The 25,131-nt window shown below is 43.1% G+C and overlaps 1 protein-coding gene across 1 annotated transcript in view; it reads right to left on the reverse strand.

Moving 5' to 3' along the window:
- Positions 1–230: 230 nt before the first annotated feature.
- The window catches only part of LOC135520013 (2-oxoisovalerate dehydrogenase subunit beta, mitochondrial-like), a 94,277-nt gene continuing 69,376 nt past the window's right edge, over positions 231–25,131 (reverse strand). Inside the window, exons 9-11 of the mRNA XM_064945319.1 lie at positions 18,916–19,002; positions 1,333–1,494; positions 231–716 (exon numbers count right to left, since the gene is read on the reverse strand). Coding sequence (XP_064801391.1) covers positions 1,354–1,494; positions 18,916–19,002 — 228 coding nt within the window. The 3' untranslated portion in view covers positions 231–716; positions 1,333–1,353. The remainder of the gene's footprint in view (positions 717–1,332; positions 1,495–18,915; positions 19,003–25,131) is intronic.

Genomic DNA, 25,131 nt, shown 5'->3' on the forward strand with positions numbered 1-25,131 from the left:
AGTAACCATGTTGAGTCGATACAGTGTTTGTTTACATTGACTGTGTTTACAAACATTGGAGTAAAATAAGCTTATATTGTGGGTTTTGATGGGTTATGACAGTTGAACTCATGAGACAATTATAAGATATATTTTTCAAGAATCAATGGGTACATATCATTAATTTATAAGTTTAAAAAAATTGGATGTAGTTACTTCAGATTGCCCCTTTAAAGTACTGTCAAATATAATGAGGCCGAAGGTCAATTAGTTTATTTTCATAAAAAAAACAGGTCCATTATTTTTAGTACAGTCAACTTGATGTCAAACAAAACTAAGATTAGAAAGGCAAAGAGTCATTCAAAGAGTAAAATTAAACGGGGAAGACTGAGGCAGACACACATTCAACTATTCTAACAGTCAGTTCCTATAGAATAACAATTACTGGTACTCACACTAGTGTTTGTGAAACTGTCTGTGTGGATTTGTTTTACCATGGAAGCTCGAAAACGTACAGTAGTAAGAGAGTCAACCAAGAGGACATCTATTCCCCATTTACAGAAAACGTTCACTAAACCAGAAGTAACAGTCTGTGCTTGCACAGGGAGGGCCAAGAGCTCCATCTGGATGCTGCTTCCTGATTGGATGGCCGACAACGTGTATTTTTCTGCATGATGTCCATTGTTGAGAACAATGGAGAGAGAGAGCTCGGAGTCTTGGTCCTCCGAGAGGTGGCTCTGGGAAGAATAATGAGAAGAGAAAGGTTCAGTACGTCAGTCCGGATATCTTACTTGACATAGCAGAGGGAGAGAGAGGAGAGAAAGGCGGGGGTTGACCACTGTCAAATTCAATTTACCATCCCTTTATTGACTTCTTTCCAGGCTCGTTTTTACAACATGGTGCTCAAAACGACATAGGCAATTAAAAAAAGGATTAAACACAGCCGATCGAGGCGAATGACAACAGCGCTCTCCATTTCAAAGTGAATTACTCATCAATTCTGCCACAAGTATAGAGAATCGTTTGCAATACACAAACTATAAAATAACAGCATGGAGCTACACAAGTTAAATCGGAGACATGAACCATAATCATTAAATCTAGACGGGTTGTCAGTCAGCCATAGTGAGATGTTTGAGGACAATTGCAAGGAGCACAGAGATCACAATTGCATTCAGTGGAGTGTAATGTTTGATTTTTCAGATAGAAATATATCATGCAGAACAGGCGTGTTCCTCAGTCATGTCAAAAATGGAATCATGTCAGCTCCACAAAATATTGTGGGGGGGGGAATTCAAAAAGCTGCACAGTTAAAAACTACAAACTCCAGAGAACTTCCAACGTGGTACTCACCTGGGGATCAGTAGTTGGAGATCAGTAGCTGATCAACTTCTTGACAGCATCAAAGCATTTCCACTTGTCTGGGATGTAGAAGGGTTCGAAGATGTGGGGGAAGGGAGTGTCGTAGCCGCAGACTCTAGCGATGGGCGCCTCTAGGTTGAGGAAGCACTCCTCCTGTGGACACACAACAGGGACGTGGTCAGTTTCACTCTCTCAGCAGTCACATTACATCCCTCTTGACATGGACGACAGGCTCTGCAGGTGTGTGGGTAATCGCAACAAGTCGTGTTCAATAGGGCATACGTCGGAAAAATGTAGCAAGAGGAAATTCAGAAATATTTATTGTCCGACAAGTTGAAATAGAAACCTAGTAAAACGGGGACGTACTATCATTCTTGTGCCTAAACATGACCCAGTAAATGCAACTCTTTACCTGACTTTGCGGTACACGAGGCCAGAGGTTTTCATGACCACATTCTCTACGTTCTAGACCTCAGCTGAATCTGGTAATGAATTGTGTGGCTGTTGAACAAGTTGAGGAGACCAAATATTTTGACCTTACCTTAGATTAGAAACTATCATGGTCAAAACATACAAGATGGGGAGAGGTCTGTCCGTAATAAAGAGATGCTCTGTTTTTTTGACACCACACTCCAAAAATCAAGTTCTGCAGGCTCTAGTTTGGTCTAATCTTGATTATTGTCCAGTCGTGAGGTCTAGTGCTGCAAGGAAAGACCTACAGTTGAAGTTGGAAGTTTACATACACCGTAACCAAATACATTTAAACTCAGTTTTTCACAGTTCCTGACATTTAATCCCAGTAAAAGTTCCCCGTTTAAGGTCACTTAGGATCACCACTTTATTTTAAGAATGTGAAATGTCAGAATAATAGTAGAGAGAATTATTTATTTCAGCTTTTATTTCTTTCATCACATTCCCAACGGGTCAGAAGTTTACATACAATTAGTATTTGGTAGCATTGCCTTTAAATTCAAACGTCAAACTGGTCAAATGTTTTGGGTAGCCTTCCACAAGCTTCCCAAAATAAGTTGGGTGAATTTTGTCCCATTCCTCCTGACAGAGCTGGTGTAACTGAGTCAGGTTTGTAGGCCTCCTTACTTGCACACACGTTTTCAGTTCTGCACACACATTTTATATAGGATTGATTGAGGTCAGGGCTTTGTGATGGCCACTCCAATACCTTGACTTTGTTGTCCTTAAGCCATTTTGCCACAACTTTGGAAGTATGCTTGGGGTCATTGTCCATTAGGAAGACGCATTTGCGACCAAGCTTTAACTTCCTGACTGATGTCTTGAGATGTTGCTTCAATATATCCACATAATTTTTCTGCCTCATTATGCCATCTTTAAAAAAAAGTACACCAGTACCTCCTGCAGCAAAGCATCCCCAAACATGATGCTGCCACCCCCGTGCTTCATGGTTGGGATGGTATTCTTCGGCTTGCAAGCCTCCCCTTTTTCCTCCAAACACAACAATGGTCATTATGGCCAAACAGTTAAATTTTTGTTTCATCAGACCAGAGGACATTTCTCCAAAAAGTACGTTTTTTGTCTCCATGTGCAGTTGCAAACCGTAGTCTGTCTTTTTTTATGGTGGTTTTGGAGCAGTGGCTTCTTTTTTGCTGAGTGGCCTTTAAGGTTATGTCGATATAGGACTCGTTTTACTGTGGATATAGATACTTTTGAACCCGTTTCGTACGGGATCTTAACAAGATCCTTTGCTGTTGTTCTGGGATTGATTTGTACTTTTCGCACAAAAGTACGTTCCTCTCTAGGAGACAGAACGTATCTCCTTCCTGAGCGGTATGATGACTGCGTGGTCCCATGGTGTTTATACTTGAGTACTATTGTTTGTACAGATGAACATGGTACCTTCAGGTGTTTGGAAATTGCTCCCAATGATGAACCAGACTCGTGGAGGTCTACAATTGTTTTTCTGAGGTCTTGGCTGATTTCTTTTGCTTTCCCCATGATGTCAAGCAAAGAGGCGCTGAGTTTGAAGGTAGGCCTAGAAATACATCCACAGGTGCACCTCCAATTGACTGAAACGATGTCAATTAGTCTATCAGAAGCTTCTAAAGCCATGACATTTTCTGGAATTGTCCAAACTGTTTAAAGGCACAGTCAACTTAGTGTATGTAAACTTCTGACCCACTGGAATTGTGATTCAGTGAATTATAAGTGAAATAATCTGTCAGTAAACAAAATTACTTGTGTCATGCACAAAGTAGATGTCCTAAACGACTTGCCAAAACTATAGTTTGTTAACAAGAAATTTGCGGAGTGGTTGAAAAACGAGTTTTAATGACTCCAACCTAAGTGTATGTAAATTTCCGACTTCAACTGTAGTTAAGCTGCAGCCGGCCCAGAACAGAGCCCAGCAAATCTGGTTTCAAAAAACAGATAAAGCAACACCTCACGGCACAACGCCTCTCCCCTATTTGACCTAGACAGTTTGTGTATGCACTGTTACATAGGTTGCGTGTGCCTTTCCAAGAAAAAATGTATGGAGTTGTGTCCTTGTCCATTAATGCTCTGCATTATCTAGTGTTTCATGTTTACTGTCGACCCCAGGAAGAGGAGCTGCTGCTTTTGCAACAGCTAATAGGGATCCTGATAAAATAACTAACACCAGGAAAAACTCCAGGCCCCTGCTCTTGTGCTTGACAGAGAGACATTGGAGGGGAATCAGTTTCACTGTCATGGCTGTAGCCACAGTAAGACTGGAAATGATTCACTGGAACATTACTACCAGCTTCACTACCACCATCCTTAAAAGTTGGAGACAAATGGCTTATTTCAAATCACAGCTCAGAGCTGGCCAACGCGCAAAGCTTTGTGTTTTGGCAGCGCTGGAAAACAAGCCATCGCTTATGTCTCTATTGGCTTTTGACCTCCTCCCACAGCATCTGAAAGCAATGGAGGGGCCAATAGCTTCCACAGGAGAGGAGAGCCATCGCTGAGCCAAATTAACCATAGGGTCTTAGTAACTAGCATTCACACACACAGAGACCGACACACCACACATTCACACACCCTCTTAAAATGTGTATGTGATGTGTGCTCACAGCCCACCCAATCAAACCTACACAAGGCAAAAATCAGTCACAAACTTGAAAACTGAGACAAAGACGAGTAGGGAGTCGTTGAGCTTTTAGAACAGATTCTACAGACCCCTAGCTAAACTAAGGCTAGCCCTACTCTGTGGACATTGTGTTGTGTTTGCATGTTTCTGCAGCAATATGTTGTTCCATCTCCTCCAAAACATCTGGCAGGGTTCAGAAGAAAGTCAGGCTCCATGAGAAAGCCTTTGTGTGTCTCCTTATTTCATGGGCTGTAAAAACAACAGAGAGCCTGTAGATGCGTGTCGGCTCCACGTCCCCAGTATCATGCCAGGCCCGCCGGGTCTAATTTACAGATATAGCTTTAGCATTGCCAGCAGCGGCATGTCTCAGGTTGCTTTGATATGTTAAAAAGGAATTGGCAGGCGGACAAAAGGGTCCTCTGGGTCATTAGAGTTTACTGTACCACGCGACGGGAATACATACGCAGTATACATTATTACCACAGTGGTACAACAAAGGTCATACATCAGTGTTACAAGCAATTTTACATGTTTACAACGTACAGGGAAAACGATGGGCTCATGTGTATGGCTCACGGCCCACTGTAGTGTATCAAAGGGGGGTTGGGGGTGTCATTACTCAGCCCACTACAGGCAGCCCCGCTCTGCCTCGCTAATTAGTGGTGATTAGCTTTAAAAAGGATGCCAGCAGTTAGTGCCAGCCAGCATCCCCTCCCCATCCAACCCCACGCCGCCTGCCACTCCATGGCCAAGTGGGCCAAACGGTTTCTGTGGAGAACTCCTTCTGTCCTCTCCAACAGTCTAGGGCAGAGCTGGGAGACTGGACATGATGCATTGTATGTAGAAGACCAGAAGTTCACATATTCTATAGTCAAATATCTCTATTCCCCCTATTGCACCTCGTTGAGGCAAGAACATGAATCAATTTAGCCTCTAAGGTTTTCACAGTCCTAAAGAACTTGAATAGCTCTTCAACACTTGGAAGGTGGTTGATTTCCTTGATGCAGAACTCTCAGAAAGGACGCTCACAATGTCTGGCAGTGGCTAAGGAAAATAAAAAACATTGAGCTGCGACTAATTATATTCTTTGACCAGGTTTCCTTGTCTTGTTGCTCAGTGGGGGCTAGGAGTGTATCAGGCAGACACTTGTGTGGCAGCTGGAGGGGGCCTGCAGTGGACTTCAGTGACAGGATTGACAGCACACTTAATCACAGAGATAAAACGTAAAACAAATTAGATGAGTCTGGTCAGGCCTGCATTTTTGTAGAGTTACATCAGAAGTGTGATAAATCCTGTCAGACTTTTTGAAAGAATGGCTGAATCCGTATTGTGACTTGGAATCAACGTGGAAAATACATTGGATTTGAAATAAGTAATCAACCAGTTCTGCTTTGATCTCATTTGAACCAGCATTGTAAACATTGCAATTAGGGTAAAACTTTCACTTAAATACATTGACTTAACAACCTGTTAGTCAAGTTACATTAATCTAATTTCAACATAATCATCAGAACTATGTATACTGAAATTGCATTGAAAGTTCCATGTAGAAACATAAAAAATATTTTTCATCCTATATTAAATTGGGTGGTTGAAATTATGTTGAATTTCATATGTACTCTGGACATTTTTAGGACTGACCTTCGTTAGTAGACTGGTCAATTTTCTGATTGATAGGCTGTCGGTCAACCAATATATTTTTTTTAGTCGAGCAACACAAATATCGTGCCTTCGGGAAGTATTCAGACCCCTTGACTTTTTCTACATTTTGTTACGTTACAGCCTTATTCTAAATGGATAAAAAATAATAATAAGAATCCTCAGCAATCTAAACACAATACCCCATAGACAAAAGCGAAAACAGGCTTTAAGAAATGCTTGCAGTTATTAAATCTAAAAAACAAATACCTTATGTTAAAGGGTCAGAATGCTTATGTAGATGAGACTCGACATTGAGCTCAGATGCTTCCGGTTTCCATTGATCATCCTTGAGATGTTTCTACAACTTGGAGTCCACCTGTGGTAAATTCAATTGATTGGACATGATTGGGAAAGGCACACACCTGTCTATATAAGGTCACACAATTGACAGAGCATTTCAGAGCAAAAACCAAACCACGAGTTTGAAGGAATTGTCCGTAGAGCTCAGAGACAGGATTGTGTTGTGGCACAGATTTGAGGAAGGCTACCAGAGCTGTCCGGCCAAACTGTGCAATCGGGGGAGAAGGGACTTGGTCAGGGAGGTGACCAAGAACCCGATGGTCACTCTGACAGAGCTCTAGAGTTCCTCAGTGGAGATGAGAGAACCTTCCAGAAAGACAACCATCTCTGCAGGACTCCACCTGCCAGGTCTTTATGGTAGTGCCCAGACAGAAGCCACTCCTCAGTAAAAAAAAAGGCACATGAGAGCCAGTTTTAAGTTTGCCAAAAGGCATCTAAAGATTCTGACCATGAGAAACAAGATTTTCTGGTCTGATGAAACCAAGATTGAACTGTATACCAAGCGTCACGTCTGGAGGAAACCTGGCACCACCCCTACGGTGAAGCATGGTGGTGGCAGCATCATGCTGTGGGGATGTTTTTCAGTGGCAGGGAATGGGAGACTAGCAAGGATCGAGGCAAAGATGAACAGAGCAAAGTACAGAGTACCTTGATGAAAACCTGCTCCAGAGCGCTCAGAACAACGACCCTATGCACACAGCCAAGACAATGCAGGAGTGGCTTTGGGACATGTCTCTGTCCTTGAGACCAGTTTTTTCCCCCCACCTTTATGTAACCAGGTAGGCCAGTTGAGAACAAGTTCTCATTTACAACTGCAAACTGGCCAAGATAAAGCAAAGCAGTGAGACAAAAACAACACAGAGTTACACATGGGATAAACAAACAGTCAATAACAATGTCCTTGAGTGGCCCAGACTTGAACCCGATCAAACATTTCTGGAGAGACCTGAAAATAGCTGTGCAGTGACGCTCCCCATCCAACTTGACAGAGCTTGAGAGGATCTGCAGTAACTCCCCAAATACAGGTGTGCCAGGCTTATAGCGTTATACCCAAGAAGGCTGGCTGTAATCGCTGCCAAAGGTGTTTCAACAAAGCACTGAGTAAAGGGTGTGAATACTTATGAAAATGTCATATTTAAGTTTTATTTTTTATAAATTTGCACAAAAAAACTATTTGATTGTCATTATGGGGTATTGTGTGTAGATTGATGAAAAAAAAATCTATACATTTAATACGGCTGTTACATAACAAAATGTGGAAAAATTCAAGGGGTTTGACTATTTTCCAAATGCACTGTGTGTGTGTGTAATATATATATATATATATATTTCTAAATGGCACACAAGACACCTTGTCTGATTCACGCCTGTCTAAGTGGACTAATCCATTGCAGGGTAAGCCTACATTTCCAGTAAATTCCCATCATTTGTAATCTACAATGTTTGTTTGGTTATGGTCATTTCTGTTAATGCACTCAATATATTATGACAGTCGTACTGTTCTCATTGTAGGAATGGACACTGTTTGCAGAGAGCACAACCTCGGCTACACTTGTGATTAATAGGTGTTGGTTCATTTCATTCCATGTATGACTTATCAATTTATTAATCGTCTTTTGTTTGGTGCGCTCCTGTCAATCTTGAGAAAGGAAACACACCTGACTACATATAGAAGTAGGCCAAGGCTACCTTGCCTGGAAGCAAATGTAGGCCTATAAATGTGCCCAGATCTGGGGATCTGACACCATTTCTGATTATCTTAACTCACCATCACTGTGAGGCTTCTCAAAGTAATTTTTTCTTCGCCTCTAACAGCAAGTAAACAAAGTCTGTTTTTACATCCATTGAGAATGACAATAGTTCCTCAATGAAGCCTATTTGAAAAATCTTTCCAGGGCTCTCCCTTTTGATAACCACTCAGCATGAAAGGGGAAGAAAATGTCATGCTCTGATCGATGGAAACTTCATAAAATAGGCCTACCTGATTACTTCTTATCGCTTGCGCAAATAGCCTACAGCTGTGTGTCAGGAGCTCACTGGCGTGGGAAACTGAGCGCCCAGAACATTTTATATCATGTTGTAAGTTTGCTAGCACAAGCTTCGGGCTGGACCAAGTTAATAGTTGATACGTTTCAAGTTCCTTGCAGACAGACCATGTGTAGCTAATATGATTTATAGGATATTTCTTTTTATCAGGATATTGGCAGTGGTGGAAAAAGTATCCAATTTTCATATGAGTAAAAGTAAAGATACCTTAAAATATAATGACTCAAGTAAGTCACCCAGTAAAATACTACTTGCATAAAAGTCTAAAAGTATTTGGTTTTAAATGTACTTAAGTATCAAAAGTAAAAGTAAAAATCATTTCAAATATCTTATATTAAGCAAACAAGACAAAACATTTTTTTTAAGGCTAGCCAGGGTCACAGTACAACATTCATAATAATAATTCACCAACAAAAATATAAGTTAAAGAATAGCACTAAATCAAATCAAACTTTAAATGCACTTTAAAAAAAGTTTGATTTGATTTTGTCTTATTCTTCAACTTCGATTTTTGGTTGAGATGGAGGCATGAAGCCAACATAGTAATAACTTGTAGACTACCTTTGAAATCAAATCAACCATCCTGCAAATACAAGACAATATCCAAACGTAAAAGTGTTTTATTAATATCATGAATTTGGCATCCTAATTATAGGGCTAATGGTACATTACTAAAAGTATGTGGACACCTGCTCGTCAAACATCTCATTCCAAAATCATGGCATTAATATGGAGTTGGTCCCCCATTTGCTACAATATTAGCCTCCACTCTTCTGGGAAGGCTTTCCACTAGATGTTGGAACTTTTCTGCAGGGATTCACCTACAAGAGCATTAGTGAGGTCTGGCACTGATGTTGGGAGATTAGGCCTGGCTCACAGTCGGTGTTCCAATTAATCCCAAAGGTGTTTGATGGGGTTGAGGTCAGGGCTCTGTGCAGGTCAGTCAGATTCTTCCACACCGATCTCAACCTCTCTCTGTGCACTGGGATATTGTCATGCTGAAACAGGAAAGGGCCACCCCAAATGTTGCCACAAATTTGGAAGCACAAAATTGTCTAGAATGTCATTGAATGCTGTAGCGTTAAGATTTCCCTTCACTTGGAACTAAGGGGTCTAGCCCAAACCATGAAAAACAGCCCCAGATCATTATTCCACCTCCACCAAACGTTACAGTTGTCGCGATACATTGGGGCAGGTAGCATTTGCCTGGCATCCGCCAAACTCAGATTTGTCCATTGGATTGCTCGATGCTGAAGAGTGATTCATCACTCCAGAGAACGCGTTTCCACTGCTCCAGAGTCCAATGGCGGCAAGCTTTACACCATCCAGCCGACAATAGGCATTGCGCATGATGATCTTAGGCTTGTGTGCGGCTGCTGGGCCATGGAAACCTATTTCATGAAGCTCCCGACGAACAGTTATTGTGCTGACGTTGCTTCCAGAGGCAGTTTCGAACTTGGTAGCGAGTGTTGCAACCAAGGATTGAATACTGTATTTAAAAAAATACATTTCCAAACATTTCTTAAAACCTGTTTTACTTCGTCATTATGGGGTATTATGTGTAGATTGATGTTGTTTGGGGGGGGGGGGGGGGGGGGAGACAATTAAATCCATTTTACGATAAGGCTGTAATGTGACAAAATGTTGAAAAAGTCACAGGGTCTGAATACTTTCAGAATGCACTGTGTGGAGCAGTACATAAGAAAGCAACAGTGAGATCTCACTGCTGGGGTACTTTCCTCTGCCTCGTCTCTCAGCAACGTTTAAACTGTATCGTTGTCAGTCTTACATAGGCCATTTCAACACCGCTCTGACGTTGACAGCAGTCCATAGATTTTTTTCTCCATCAGTGTTCTTATTTTACTGGGTTTACAAGTAATACATGGTGTGGTCTATTTAATTTTTTTTAAATTTTAAGACATCTTGGAAAATCCATTTTGATCTTAAAAGTATTTGTTTATTTGCTTCCATGGTTCCCCCTGATGAACAAAGGTTTCAGAGGGTTCAAAGACAGCCGCAGTTAGTGGGTTCATCAACACTGGAGGCTTTTAGAGACTGATTAGAAGAGTTAATTATAGACTTCCTGTGTACTGGTACTTAAATATATTACTTACTAAGCACCTTCCTGGAAGGAAAACTGAATCACACATTCTGTGATCACCCAGTTGAAGGTCAAATTTAGGGGAAATCCTTACAATTTGGATTCAAATCTACCTCTGCAGGTAAAGGATGGCCCAGTATGGATGAATTAATACCCAAACTGGCCAAAGAGGGTTTCATGCTAGAATGTGGCCATTCAACCCATCAACTGGCAAAGAGGAGAACATGGAGCTTGGAGCGATACCTCATGTCCATACTCTACCACAGCCTGTATACTATCCAATTTTACCTTCCTCAGTGTGTGTGAAGCTTAACATCCCTCTGAAGGCGATTGGTGTATCCTGTGAGGGAGAGAGACAGAGGGTATCCAGCCATGGTTTTACAGTGGAAGAAGGTGCAGGAAAACAGGGCCTGAGGAAACAAACCAGCTATCTTTTTTTTCTTTTTTTAACCAGGAAGGGCTGATTGAGATTTTGAAATCTCTTTTTCAAGAGCGTCCTGGACTTGTTAAATGACCTGACAGGCAAACAAGGGTTCTGCTTCTGATTCGGGAAGGCAATTATGTCAGAGAACCGCAGGCTTTCAACTTGGACCAACCCCAACTGGGCCGGAATGGAAGACGGACCAGTAGTACCACAACTCAGCGATGTGCGTTGGGTTGGAGTTTGATGCGGGACTCCGCGTCATTCCCATTACACAAATAAAGGAAGGAACTCGGCAGAGCAACCAGTGTGGATGATTCCAACGCATCTGAAAGCTGTGGTAGGTCAACAGCAAAGGTTACGGGACCAAAGGCAGTGTATAATTAAAAAAATAAGGCCCGAGGGTGTGTGGTATATACCACAGCTAAGGGCTGTTCTTAAGCAAGACATAACTATTGCTATTATCAACTGGTTGCCAACTTAATTAGAGAAGTAAAAATATATGTTTTTTCATACCTGTGGTATACAATCTGATATAGCACGGCAGTCAGCCAATCAGTATTCAGGGCTCGAACCACCCAGTTTATAATCTGGGATTGGTGTTTGCAGTGACTGGGGAGATAGAGTATCAACTGTAGGTACTCAATAAAAAAATAAAATGGACGTTCTAGTTTTGCTTGTGTATCTCAAGTAATGCTAAGTGTACTTCCGTCTATAGCGTGAAACAGAGACTTAAAGCCGCAGTGTTGCTTGTAAGCACAGCCTCTACTGCACGATCCAATCCCAGGGGTCTAGCCTATAAATACTATATACTACCTGTCAAAAGTTAGGACACCTACTCATTCAAGGGATTTTCTTTATTTTTTACTATTTTCTACATTGTAGAATAATAGTGAAGACATCAAAACTATCAAATTACACATATGGAATCATGTAGTAACCAAAAACAAGTGTTAAACAAATCAAAATATATTTTACATTTGAGGTTCTTCAAAGTAGCCACCCTTTGCCTTGATGACAGCTTTCCACACCCTTGGCATTCTCTCAACCAGCTTCATGAGGTAGTCACCTGGAATGCATTTCAATTAACCTCTTACATCTATGGGGGCGCTATTTCATTTTTGGATGAAAAACGTTCCCGTTTTAAACAAGATATTTTGTCACAAAAAGATGCTCGACTATGCATATAATTGATACCATTCGAAAGAAAACACTCTGACGTGTCCAGAAATACCAAGATATTCTCTGTGCGTGCCCTAGAACGTGAGCTTCAGGCAAAACCAAGATGAGATGGCATCCAGGAAATGACAAGGATTTTTGAGGCTCTGTTTTCCATTGTCTCCTTATATGGCTGTGAATGCGAGAGGAATGAGCCTGCCCTTTCTGTCGTTTCCCCAAGGTGTCTGCAGCATTGTGACGTATTTGTAGGCAGATCATTGGAAGATTGACCATAAGAGACCACATTTACCAGGTGTCCGCCCGGTGTCCTGCGCCGAAATTGGTGCGCAAAAGTCACCTGCCAGTATTTTTCCATGCGATACAGAGAGGAAAGCAAGCTTCCACGAACTGCATATCAATGAAGAGATATGTGAAAAAACACCTTGAGGATTGATTCCAAACAACGGTTGCCATGTTTCGGTCGATATTATGTAGTTAATCCAGAAAAAGTTTTACGTTGTAGGTGACTGAATTTTCGGTTCGTTTCGGTAGCCAGACGCAATGTAGAAAACGGAACGATTTCTCCTACACACAGACGCTTTCAGGAAAAACTGCGCATTTGGTATGTAACAGAGTCTCCTCATTGAAAACATCAGAAGCTCTTCAAAGGTAAATGATTTTATTTATTTGGTTATCTGGTTTTTGTGAAAATGTTGCGTGCTAAATGCTACTCAAAATGCTATGCTAGCTTTGCATACTCTTACACAAATTAGTCAATTTCTATGGTTCAAAAGCATATTTTGAAAATCTGAGATGACAGTGTTGTTAAGAAAAGGCTAAGCTTGAGAGCAGACACATTATTTTCATTTTATTTGCGATTTTCAGAAATCGTTAACGTTGCGTTATGCTAATGAGCCTGAGGCTTTAGTCACAAACCCGGATCCGGGATGGGGAGTTTCAAGAAGTTAACAGGTGTGCATTGTTAAAAGTTAAATTCCATAAATGTTCCTTCTTAATGCATTTGAGCCTATCAGCTTTGTTGTGACAAGGTAGGGGTGGTATAAAGAAGATGGAACATTTCAAGAACTTTGAAAGTTTCATCAAGTGCCGTCGCAAAATCCATCAAGCGCTATGATGATACTGGCTCTCATGAGGACCACCACAGGAAAGGAAGACCCAGAGTTACCTCTGCTGAAGAGGATACAATCATTAGAGTTACCAGCCTCAGCCCAAATAAATGCTTCAGAGTTCAAGTAACAAACAACTCAACATCAACTGTTCAGAGGAGATAGCGTGAATCGGGCCTTCATGGTCGAATTGCTGGAAATCTGTCCTTTGGTCTGATGAGTCCAAATTTGAGATTTATGGTTCCAACCGCCATGTCTTTGTGAGATGCAGAGTAGGTGAACGGATGATCTCAGCATGTGTGGTTCCCACCGTTAAGCACGGAGGAAGAGGTGTGATGGTGTGGGGTGCTTTGCTGGTGACACTGTCAGTGATTTATTTAGAATTCAAGGCACACAACAGCATAGCTACCACAGCATTCTGCAGTGATACGCTTAGTGGGACTATCAGTTGTTTTTCAACAGGACAATGACCCAACACACCTCCAGGCTGTGTAAGGGCTATTTAACCAAGGAGAGTGATGAGTGCTGCATCAGATGACGTGGCCTCCACAATCACCCGACCTCAACCCAAGTGAGATGGTTTGGGACAACAAGTGCTCAGCATATGTGGGAACTCCTTCAAGACTGTTGGAAAAGCATTCCTCGTGAAGCTGGTTGAGAGAATGCCAAGAGTGTGCAAAGCTGTCATCAAGACAAAGGGTGGCTACATTGAAGAATGTAAAATATATTTTGATTTGTTTAACACTTTTTTTGTTACTACATGATTCCATACTTTTGACTGGTACTGTATGTAGCCCAGCGAGGTCCATGTGTTAATTATCACAAAGCTGTACGCACAGTAGTATGGGAGAGGCTGCTCAAGTTTACCATGGCCCTCTTTGTATCCCGGAGGTCCATTGTAAGTCAGCAGAGAAGCACTGCTCTGAGTCGAGGTCAGCCAATGACAACACCTTTAACGAGGTGCAGCTAATCCACCGAATGGAAACTTTCAAACCCTTAACGCCGCTGTTCCAAATTTGAAAGAAAGTCTAACTAATCCATAATTGGACCGTGCTTTCACTGCCCTGAGGCAGTTGGCTTTGAACCGATTATCGTTCAGCTTCACCCTGCTGTCCAGACATAATACATTGACAAAAGCCTTATGTATAGCCACTCCTGGAGTCACTAACACGTGGAAAGGGGTGGAAAGAGTTGGCACATGCCTCAGAGCCAGATAACAAAACAGCTGAACATTTGCTAAGACAAAACAGCTGAACGTCGGGATAAACCTACTGACGGCCTGATTTCAATTATTTATTCTTCAACAAACCAAATTAAACAACAAGCTCCAGGGTGGGTAAATCAAGGCATACTCCCAGCCCTGTCACTTCAAAGAAAATCTATTTGCACATCGTTCAAAGTATATTTCACATAAAGAATAGAAGAAAAGTTGAGTCCTGGACTCTGACAGCTGAGCATGCATTTCGTCAATTGTAATAGTAACCCATACCAAACCATAAGCCATTAGTATCACAGCCCTTCATTTCCGCCATGTGCCCCTGGATGGGATATTCCAGGCCGAGTCTTGCCTTTGACTTTGGTGGTAAGGTGTGGTGTAGGTCTCGCTCTCTGCTTCTGACTGGTTGTGAGGTGTGGTGCAGGTCTCGCTCTCTGCTTCTGACTGGTGGTGAGGCGTGGTGCAGGTCTCCCTCTCTGCTTCTGACTGGTGGTGAGGTGTGGTGGTCTCCCATCTCTGCTGTTGACCCTGGTTGTGAGGTGTGGTGCAGGTCTCCCTCTCTGCTGTTGACCCTGGTTGTGAGGTGTGGTGCAGGTCTCCCTCTCTGCTGTTGACCCTGGTTGTGAGGTGTGGTGCAGGTCTCCCTCTCTGCTGTTGACCCTGGTTGTGAGGTGTGGTGCAGGTCTCCCTCTCTGCTGTTGACCCTAGTTGTGAGGTGTGGTGCAGGTCTCCCTCTCTGCTGTTGACCCTGGTTGTGAGGTGTGGTGCAGGTCTCCCTCTCTGCTGTTGACCCTGGTTGTGAGGTGTGGTGCAGGTCTCCCTCTCTGCTGTTGACCCTGGTTGTGAGGTGTGGTGCAGGTCTCCCTCTCTGCTGTTGACCCTGGTTGTTGCACCCTCTCTGCTGTTGACCCTGGTTGTGAGGTGTGGTGCAGGTCTCCCTCTCTGCTTTTGACTGGTTGTGAGGTGTGGTGCAGGTCTTCCTCTCTGCTTCTGACTGGTGGTGAGGCATGGTGCAGGTCTCCCGTTCTGCTTCTGACTGGTGGTGAGGCGTGGTGCAGGTCTCCCTCTCTGCTTCTGACTGGTGGTGAGGTGTGGTGGTCTCCCATCTCTGCTGTTGACCCTGGTTGTGAGGTGTGGTGCAGGTCTCCTCTCTGCTGTTGACCCTGGTTGTGAGGTGTGGTGCAGGTCTCCTCTCTGCTGTTGACCCTGGTTGTGAGGTGTGGTGCAGGTCTCCCTCTCTGCTGTTGACCCTGGTTGTGAGGTGTGGTGCAGGTCTCCCTCTCTGCTGTTGACCCTAGTTGTGAGGTGTGGTGCAGGTCTCCCTCTCTGCTGTTGACCCTGGTTGTGAGGTGTGGTGCAGGTCTCCCTCTCTGCTGTTGACCCTGGTTGTGAGGTGTGGTGCAGGTCTCCCTCTCTGCTGTTGACCCTGGTTGTGAGGTGTGGTGCAGGTCTCCCTCTCTGCTTTTGACTGGTTGTGAGGTGTGGTGCAGGTCTTCCTCTCTGCTTCTGACTGGTGGTGAGGCATGGTGCAGGTCTCCCGTTCTGCTTCTGACTGGTGGTGAGGCGTGGTGCAGGTCTCCCTCTCTGCTCTCGACTCTTGTTAAGTAATGGATTAGGTCTCCCTTTCTGGTCGTTCCACTGAGAGCACTTGATACATTGTTGTTGAAGTTCCCAGAGGCTTGACCCAGGTCCGATAGCTCAGCACCTTCCTACTAAAAGCTCTATTTTTAGCGCTTTTTCCGTTTCATGGCATTATCAGCGTGGAACCCACGACACATACCCGTTGTTAGCGGGTGAGTCACCACAGTCCGGTGAGTCGCAGTACTGACCGCCACCCTTGGCCATCTGTACAGGCTGCAAGTGGGCCCTCTGGAGCCTGCGAGGTCACGTTGCCAAGGGAACTTGGCCCACGAGAGTGTGTGTGTGTGTGTGCCCTGCTCTAGAGGGGGGACAACGTGGCATGTGGCCGCAACACCTGGATACACTTAGACATGAGGTGCAAGTGCGTGTGATCATGTATTCTGTCAGTAGTGGTTGAGGATTCATTTGGCGTGAGATGAAAGCAGTCTCAACAATTCCTCATCATACACAAAGCTCATAAAGCTAATTGCTATGCACAATAAATTCTATAAACCGTTCTATTCACCATATGCTTTCTCACATTCAACAGTGGAGCATGGCGGTCCATTTAAAACCTTGGTTCATGACTAAAAATACTGCTGGTTACCTCAGGACACAAAACATGTGAAAACATGGCTATGACTCATAGACCAATAATCCTACCAATAAGCAGGTCTGGGGATAAACAACAACAACATGAGTGACAGCCAGGGAGATGAGAAGGTCCAATTCGAGGGCCCTCAGCGCCACACCAAAGCTGATGCAAACACACAGAGCATCATCCACTTGAGGTAATGCCTACACTGAATAGCATGCCATTAACTGGATTCCTTTGATTGTGGTCTAGGGGGGGGGGGGGAATTCTAAATAATAATTTTGAAAAAAAACACCCTGCCGACAAGGGTCATAATCATAACTCAGGAAAAGATCAAGGAAGTGAAACTATGGCTCAAACCCTCTCACGTTCTCCCTGAAATGAACACAGAATCAAAAACTTTGATCATGCCCTCACCAGGCCAGAGCAGAGTCTTCATTAGACAGAGGGCGGGAGGGAGGGAAAGGGGATACACCCCCAGTACATTCCATGAGCAGAAAATGTATCCACAGACAAGGTTGAGTATTAGTTTCAACTGGCTTGATTCAATATATATTACTCATTTCAACTGACAAAGTTTAGCAAGTTTCAGTATGACATATCTGTTTTAGAACACCTACTCATTCAAGGGATGTTCTTTATTTTTTAAAACTATTTTCTAGATTGTAGTGGAGACATCAAAACGATGAAATAACACATATAGGATCATGTAGTAAACCAAAAAAGTGTTAACAATTTTTACATTTGAGATTCTTCAAATAGGCACCATTTGCCTTGACAGCTTTGCACACTCTTGGCATTCTCTCAACCAGCTGCACCTGGAATGCTTTTCCAACAGTTTTGAAGGAGTTCCCTCATATGCTGAGCACTTGTTGGCTGCTTTTCCTTCACTCTGCAGTCCGACTTATCCCAAACCATCTCAATTTAGTTGAGGTCAGGGAATTGTGGAGGGCAGGTCATCTGATGCAGCACTCCATCACTCTCCTTCTTGGTCAAATAGCTCTTACATAGCCTGGAGGTGTTTTGGGTCATTGTCCTGTTGAAAAACAAATGATAGTCCCACTAAGAGCAAACCAAATGGGATTGCGTATCGCTGCAGAATGCTGTGGAAGCTATGCAGGTTAAGTGAGCCTTGAATTCTAAATAAAATCAGACCGTGTCACCAGCAAAGCACTCCCACATCATAACACCTCCTCCTCCATGCTTTACGGTGGGAAATACACAAAGAGTTCATCCGTTCACCCACAATGCGTCTCACAAAGACACGGCGGTTGAAACCAAAAATCTCCAATTTGGACTCCAGACCAAAGGACAAAATGTCCACCGGTCTAATGTGCATTGCTCGTGTTTCTTGGCCAAAGCAAGTCACTTCTTCTTATTGTTGTTCTTTAGTAGTGGTTTCTTTGCAGCAATTCAACCATGAAGGCCTGGTTCATGCAGTCTCCTCGGAACAGTTGATGTTGAAATGTGTCCTGTTGCTATTACTCTGTAAAGCATTTATTTGGGTTGCAATTTCTGAGGCTGGTAAATCTAATGAATTTATCCTCTGAAGCAGAGGTAACTCTGGGTTTTCCATTCCTATAGCAGTCCTCATGAAAGCCAGTATCATCAGAGCGCTTGATGGTTTTTGTGAATGCACTTGAAGAAACTATAAAAGTTATTGAAATGTTGACTGACCTTCATGTCGTTTCTCTTTGCTTATTTGAGCTGTTCTTGCCATAATATGGACTTGGTATTTTACCAAATCTTCTGTATACCACCCCTACCTTGTGACAACACAACTGAGGGTGGCTATTTGAAGAATCGCAAATATAAAATATATTTTGATTTGTTTAAGACTTTTTTGGTTACTACATGATTTCATATGTGTTATTTCATAGTTTTTATGGCTTCACTATTACTTTACAATGTAGAAAATAGTTCAAATAAAGAAAAACCCTTGAACGAGTAGGTGTTTTAAAACTTTAGACCGGTATAGTGTCTGTCAGTGTCTCTTAAGCTCAGATTTATTGCCTGACCCCGAGGACACCCACTGACAGACATTTGAACACATTTCAACAGAAAAAGCCCAACCCAAACCCCCATCCACACAGATATAGATACCCTACTGTCCATGTGCAATCCGTCCCACATCTCACCTCTGAAGGCCCCCTGGGATTCCAATAGAACCCTCTGCATGCATGACCACACACAAACACACTTACTTGCACTGTGGAGCTGATCTCGGCAGCAAAGCCTCCGGTGATTGGAGCCTCGTGACTGATAAGCAGCCGTCCGGTCTTGGCCACCGACTGAAAATCACAACACACACAGTCTGATCAATACAGTGTGACACATCACCCATTGACAAAAATCCATGGTTACTGTAGACATAATGTCTCTCCCAAGCCTGCCTGTGGTGTTCGAAGGCAAGCATGTGGCAGGCATTGAGACCAGCATTGTATTATGGTACCCATGACAAATGTACAACGGGGTAGAGGGTGAACATGATTTGAGTACGCAAATACAGTTTGTAGCAACCTTTCCCCCCCAAGGGACCCCGATCTCACATTTGATACATTGTAGTACAGTTAGTTCAGTCAGCACATGAGTAACAATTCATCACACTATGAATAGCCCCCGGAGATAATAAATACGCAAACTCAGACAAATCCCATTCTAAAAGTATTTGTGTAGCATATGTGTGTGTGCGCACAAACGAGTGCAGTATTTTCCACAAGTGCTGGCCTTTAGCGAAATAGCTTCAGATAGTTAGCCAGCTACTTTTTCCACTTAATTAACTAGGCTTCTTTCATTTAAACGTTTCAATTCACTTGCCAGAAAAGTCTGTATAGCCTTCTCCCAATAGAATGAACTAAACTCTGCAAAAAAAGAAAATGTCCTCTCACTGTGAACTGCGTTTATTTTCAGCGAACTTAACATGTGTAAATATTTGAATGAACATAACAAGATTCAACAACTGAGACATAAACTGAACAAGTTCCACAGACATGTGACAGTATCTTGTGTGGCCACCAGCTGCATTAAGTACTGCAGTGCATCTCCTCCTCAAGGACTGCACCAGATTTGCCAGTTCTTGCTGTGAGATGTTACCCCACTCTTCCACCAAGGCACCTGCAAGTTCCTGGACATTTCTGGGGGGAATGGCCCTAGCCCTCACCCTCCGATCCAAAATGTCCCTAACGTGCTCAATGGGATTGCGATCCGGGCTCGTCGCTAGCCATGGAAGAACACTGACATTCCTGTCTTGCAGGAAATCACACACAGTACGGACAATGCAATTTATTGCCCTGGCCACATCTGCAGTCCTCATGCCTCCTTGCAGCATGCCTAAGCATGCCACATACACACAGATGAGCAGGGACCCTGGGCATCTTTCTTTTGGTGTTTTTCAGAGTCAGAAGAAAAGGCCTCTTTAGTGTCCTAAGTTTTCATAACTGTGACCTTAATTGCCTACCGTCTGTAAAGAGGAGACTAGATTTAGTATTTGCCGGAGTAAATTAATTTGTAAGACTAGTTTTTCTGACTAGATTACTAATCTACCACCTTCCCTCAAAGTCCCACCCACAGTGATTGACAGGTCTGGAACCCTACCAACTCTGACTCACAAACATCCTGCCCCCTCCCCTGACAATCCCACCCACAGTGATTGATTAACTGTTTGTCAAAGGGACAGTTCACCTAAATTACAAAAAGACACATTGTTTCCTTATTTTATTTTTGTTTCACCTTTATTTAACCAGGTAGGCTAGTTGAGAACAAGAGTTACACATGGAATAAACACACGTACAGTCAATAACACAATAGAAGATTCTGTGTACAGTGTGTGCAAATGAAGTAAAGAGTTAAGGCAATAAATAGACCATAGTGGCAAAGTAATTACAATTTACACTGGAGTGATACTTATTTTCCACTATAATTTGCAAATAAATTCATAAAAAATCCTACAATGTGATTTTCTGGATTTTTCCCCCTCATTTTGTCTGTCATAGTTGAAGTGTACCGATGATGAAAATTACAGGCCTCTCATCTTTTTAAGTGGGAGAACTTGCACAATTAGTGGCTGACTAAATACTTTTTTGCCCCATTGTATATATATCTTTCAAGGAACAGAAACAGATCCTGGAACAAAAATGATCCATACTGTTCTGGAACAGAACCTTTATTTTAAAAGCTTGGGAACCAGGTAATACTGTTATTTTACATGCCACAACAAGGTTTCCAGTCCCACAAAAAAAGCAGCAAAGTGCCTACGCAAAGCCCTCACTCTGTCACTCAGAACCTTATTCAAGTGTCTGCCTGCAAGCTGAAAATCTTGCAAGTATGTGTGCGAGTTCAGGCTACCTGACCCTCTGAAGCATAGGCTACTGTACTGATGTACAAGCATGATTCAGAAGATATAAGCAGCTCCTCCTAGACAGAATTCTGTGAACCTAATTTAAATAATGCATGTCATAACAAGATGCCCAGTGCTTCAAGCCTCCTCAACACTCTCCCGCTAGCCGCAACATTTCTGTTGCATCTTGCTCCATAGTATACACTTGTCTGTCTATCATGCATGTAAACCACCAGCTTGCCTGCTCTATCCGCACTGATTGGTAAAGTCATTTAAGTAGCTAAATGTAAAAAAAAAAAATAATAATAATAATAATAATTCACAAGTTAAAAAAGGAATGATATAAACCGTTGCTTTTTTTGTGGTTCGAACTGCTTCAGAACTTTATTTTGCTGGTTGGAACAGTGGAACGGAACGAACAGTATGTTTGCACGGCCAGGCTTTGTGTGATATGGATGTTGGAGAGCAGTAGGATGTGTTCTTTCGAAATGTTATTGGGGTTTGACTTAGGCTTGTAGACAACGAGCTGGGTGACATGCTGAGAGAGCATGATGATCATGGAGATCTATTCTCTCAGGCTGTTCATCTGGCTTTACTGTGAACCCTGCTTTAACAGCAGCAGCAGCAGCAGGACAAAGAATAGGTTACGTTGGAGGAAGAAGCAACAGACCACAACATATAACTAATAACACTGTCGTATAGTCTGATCTCATCCAAACCTCGTCCGTCTCTCAACTCCATCTCTGCTCCGTCGTCTCCAAGTCTCCTAATCACATAGCTCTATCCTCAATAGATTATTTCCCTACTCTTGATTAGGAGACAAATAACAGTATAGCAATTATACTTGACGTAAGTACAGTTAGCTACTCCATCAATCCGGTCTGTAAAAACCTGCTGGTGTTGTGTGGTAGTAATGGACTGATTCAGCTGAAGTGATTCTATTGGATCGTGCAGCCCTGAGCTGTGAGTGGAGAGAAATTCCTCCTCCGGTTTGGAATGAGAATATTGTTTCCACAGAGATGATGCACTATACAGACAAAGCCGTGATTCTCCCATTGCCCTATACAAGACGGTCTACTGCAGGCATGTGACACACTGCAACTAGAACAGACAGTAAAGCAAATTATCACCTGGCTCCTCCACCTTCTAAACCACTTGGCAAGTGAAGTCCCAATGTATCACAACATGCCCCATCTGCAATACTGCAGCTTATATACAGGGTTATTTTTTTTACTTGGTGTGGGGACTCCTGACCTCACTCAAAACATACCCGAGAAATACGCAACATATGGATATAGAAAAAAAAGACAAAAATATAGTTAAATTTGTTTACACCAAAAGGACCACAGATACAGTATCAGAACCAAAAGTGTTCTGGGCATCTCTGATGTTCAAGAGGTTGGTTGAGTGTTTGTTGACGTTGCTGAGGTCCCTGGTTTGGTTGCAACACACTGACTCGGTCAGAGACCACATACTAATATGGGGATCTCACCATGACAGTCTCCAGAGTCAACTTATTGGAAGAATGCCTGCTTTGACAGCCATGGCATTTCTAGGTATGGACCTCCGGTTGGGAGTAGGACTGTCCGATCACTCAGGAATATATTTTTATACCATCCCTTTAAAATAATAAATTGCCATTAGATTTGTATCCCTGTCTACTGAGCATGATGAGTAACTGGAATCAGATCTGGAAATTGGGAGAACAAGAGGGTAACGGTGAAAGAGATAAAGCAGAGAGCAAAATCAGGCAAGGGGTGAAAGAGGGCACCAATATCATGCTGTGAAATGTTACGGAATATGACTCACAGGTAGAGTGAAGTCAGGCTACCGCCCAATTCCATGCAGCTAAATTGACCCCATTCCTCCTGCTTGTTGTCACACACGCACACGAGAGATTGTGTTTAAATAAGCATTGCACTTCACTATCTCAGCTAGTGCCAGGAGTGGAGCTGCACACCATACTCCAACACAAGCACAATCTTCAAATGCTTCTAACACAAACAGGCAGCAGCACTGTTATTTCAATTTCTTGAGATAGCATTTCACCCCCCGGGGGGCCTGGGAATCGAATGATCCATTTAGTAATCACACTCCAAATGCCTTCTGGATTTCCGCAGTACTAGGTGGGACGGTGGTCTGGGAAAGTCTCTCCCTAGGCCGACGAGTATTCTGATGTGTGATTGTGATTCCAGTGCATGCTGTGACATAAAGACAAGACAAAATGTCTGGAACACACCGTAGGGGTATTACTGAATGTAAAGCAGGGGTGCCCAAAATGTTGGACTATGTGGACTAAATAGGAATATGAGAACCAGGTGAGGCTTGGGCCAAAGAGTACGTGAGATCACACTCTTATTAATAGTCACAAAACATGTCATAAAATAAACACTATCAGATTCAAACTCAGGATTATTCCAGCTCGCAGATCGCTTGCCTCAAATGCTAGATCATACCCAGCAATTTTCTGTTATGAAGAAACGTACATTTTATTGTGAGCTAGACCGTTTAAAGCTATAATCACTGCTTATCCTTTTGGATAAAGAGTTTGTGGGACAGACAACTAAAACGACGGAGAAGAAACGGCTTCATGTCCATCTAATCTCTACTTTTCTCTCAACCTCCAACACGTCCGTCTGTCTTCTTTCAGTCCGTCTATTTTCCTTCTGTTTTCTGTCTGCCTTCCATCAGTCAGTCAGTCTTCCGTTTTCAGTCTTCCGCCTCTCGCGTGTGTCTGTCCATCGGTCCCTCGCCTGTCGGTGCGTGTCTGTTTGTCCATCTTCCTTCCGTCTCTTTTCTTCGTGTTCAATTTATCAAGTTCAAGTTTTCCGTCTGCCTGTCTCACTCTCTCAGTGTCTGGCACACAGCGCTTTTAAAAAAAGGGCAAATACCATGGTGGTTGCTGTCAGACCTCAGCTTATATTGCTAACCTCACTGGCACTGTCCTACTCACTCATCTCAAATCACTGCCTCACCCAGGGGACAGGGATGGGCCAGACACTTTTCTTGGACACACAATCTCTGACAGTGGTGTACTCATTTACTCAAAACATAGTAATTGAGGTCGGACCTTTAACCCTGACTCTTCCGAGGAGCCAGTGACCCTTTCTCAGAAGCACACTACCGATTTATTTCACTCATCAAAACCAATCATGGTGGTGAACATAGTCCCAATGTCGTAATGTCAATTTGCCTTATATAGACAGTTGTGGAGCAACAGCAGAGGCCCCATGAGCAGTAGGATTTATGTGCATGAGAATTATACGCTTGGAGCAATGAGAGCACACAGACATACCATGAATCTCACTGTACACTCCAGCCAGACAAAGACAGGCATGCATACTGACAGGAGGCTTTTATTGCTACGATTTTACTCCTTGGACAGTGGCCTGATGAATCAGTGTGTGTGTGTGTGTGTGTGTGTGTGTGTTGTGTGTGTGTGTGTGTGTGTGTGTGAGAGAGAGAGACCGAAGGAAAGGGAGATGAGGAGAGGAAGAGTGTGTGATCCGTGTAATCAAGACTCAAGTAGAGCTTTCAAAAAACCTCTGAAACGATGAGTACGGAGCTAGGAGGCTACGCGATAAATCTCTCCACCGCCTCCGATATGAAAGAGTAAAGCATGAGAAGAGGAAGACCAGAAGGTAGAGGGGGAAATGTGGGGAAATTAAAATAAGAGGAAAGGAAGAGCGAAAGAGGAGAGGGAAAAGGAAGGGAAATCTGAGAGAAGCAATGAAAGGCAGGAGTGTAGAAGGTCGGCAGATTTGGGTGGAAGGTAAGAACCCAGAGTCAGTCGGGTGGAAAGCAGAAAGGAGGAGAGCACAGAGAGAGTCAGCATGGTGTATGGTGGGAGAGGTTAATGTCCTCTCTGGAAAATATGGAAGACTTAAAAGAAAGGGTTGAAAGGGAAGAGAGAAAAGGAAGGGAAGGCAGAAAGAGGGCAACAAGATAGAGCGTGAGAAAATAGAAATGGATTTGAATGGATGTCCATTGTAGTCCTATTTCAATATGTGGGACAAAGGGGTTAATGTCCACTCTGGGTCTGTCGAGTCGCAGTCCCGGCGGTAGGGTGGCGACAGTGGTGACT

Source organism: Oncorhynchus masou, chromosome 29 (genome assembly GCF_036934945.1).
Source record: "Oncorhynchus masou masou isolate Uvic2021 chromosome 29, UVic_Omas_1.1, whole genome shotgun sequence".
NCBI classification, from domain to species: Eukaryota; Metazoa; Chordata; class Actinopteri; order Salmoniformes; family Salmonidae; genus Oncorhynchus; species Oncorhynchus masou.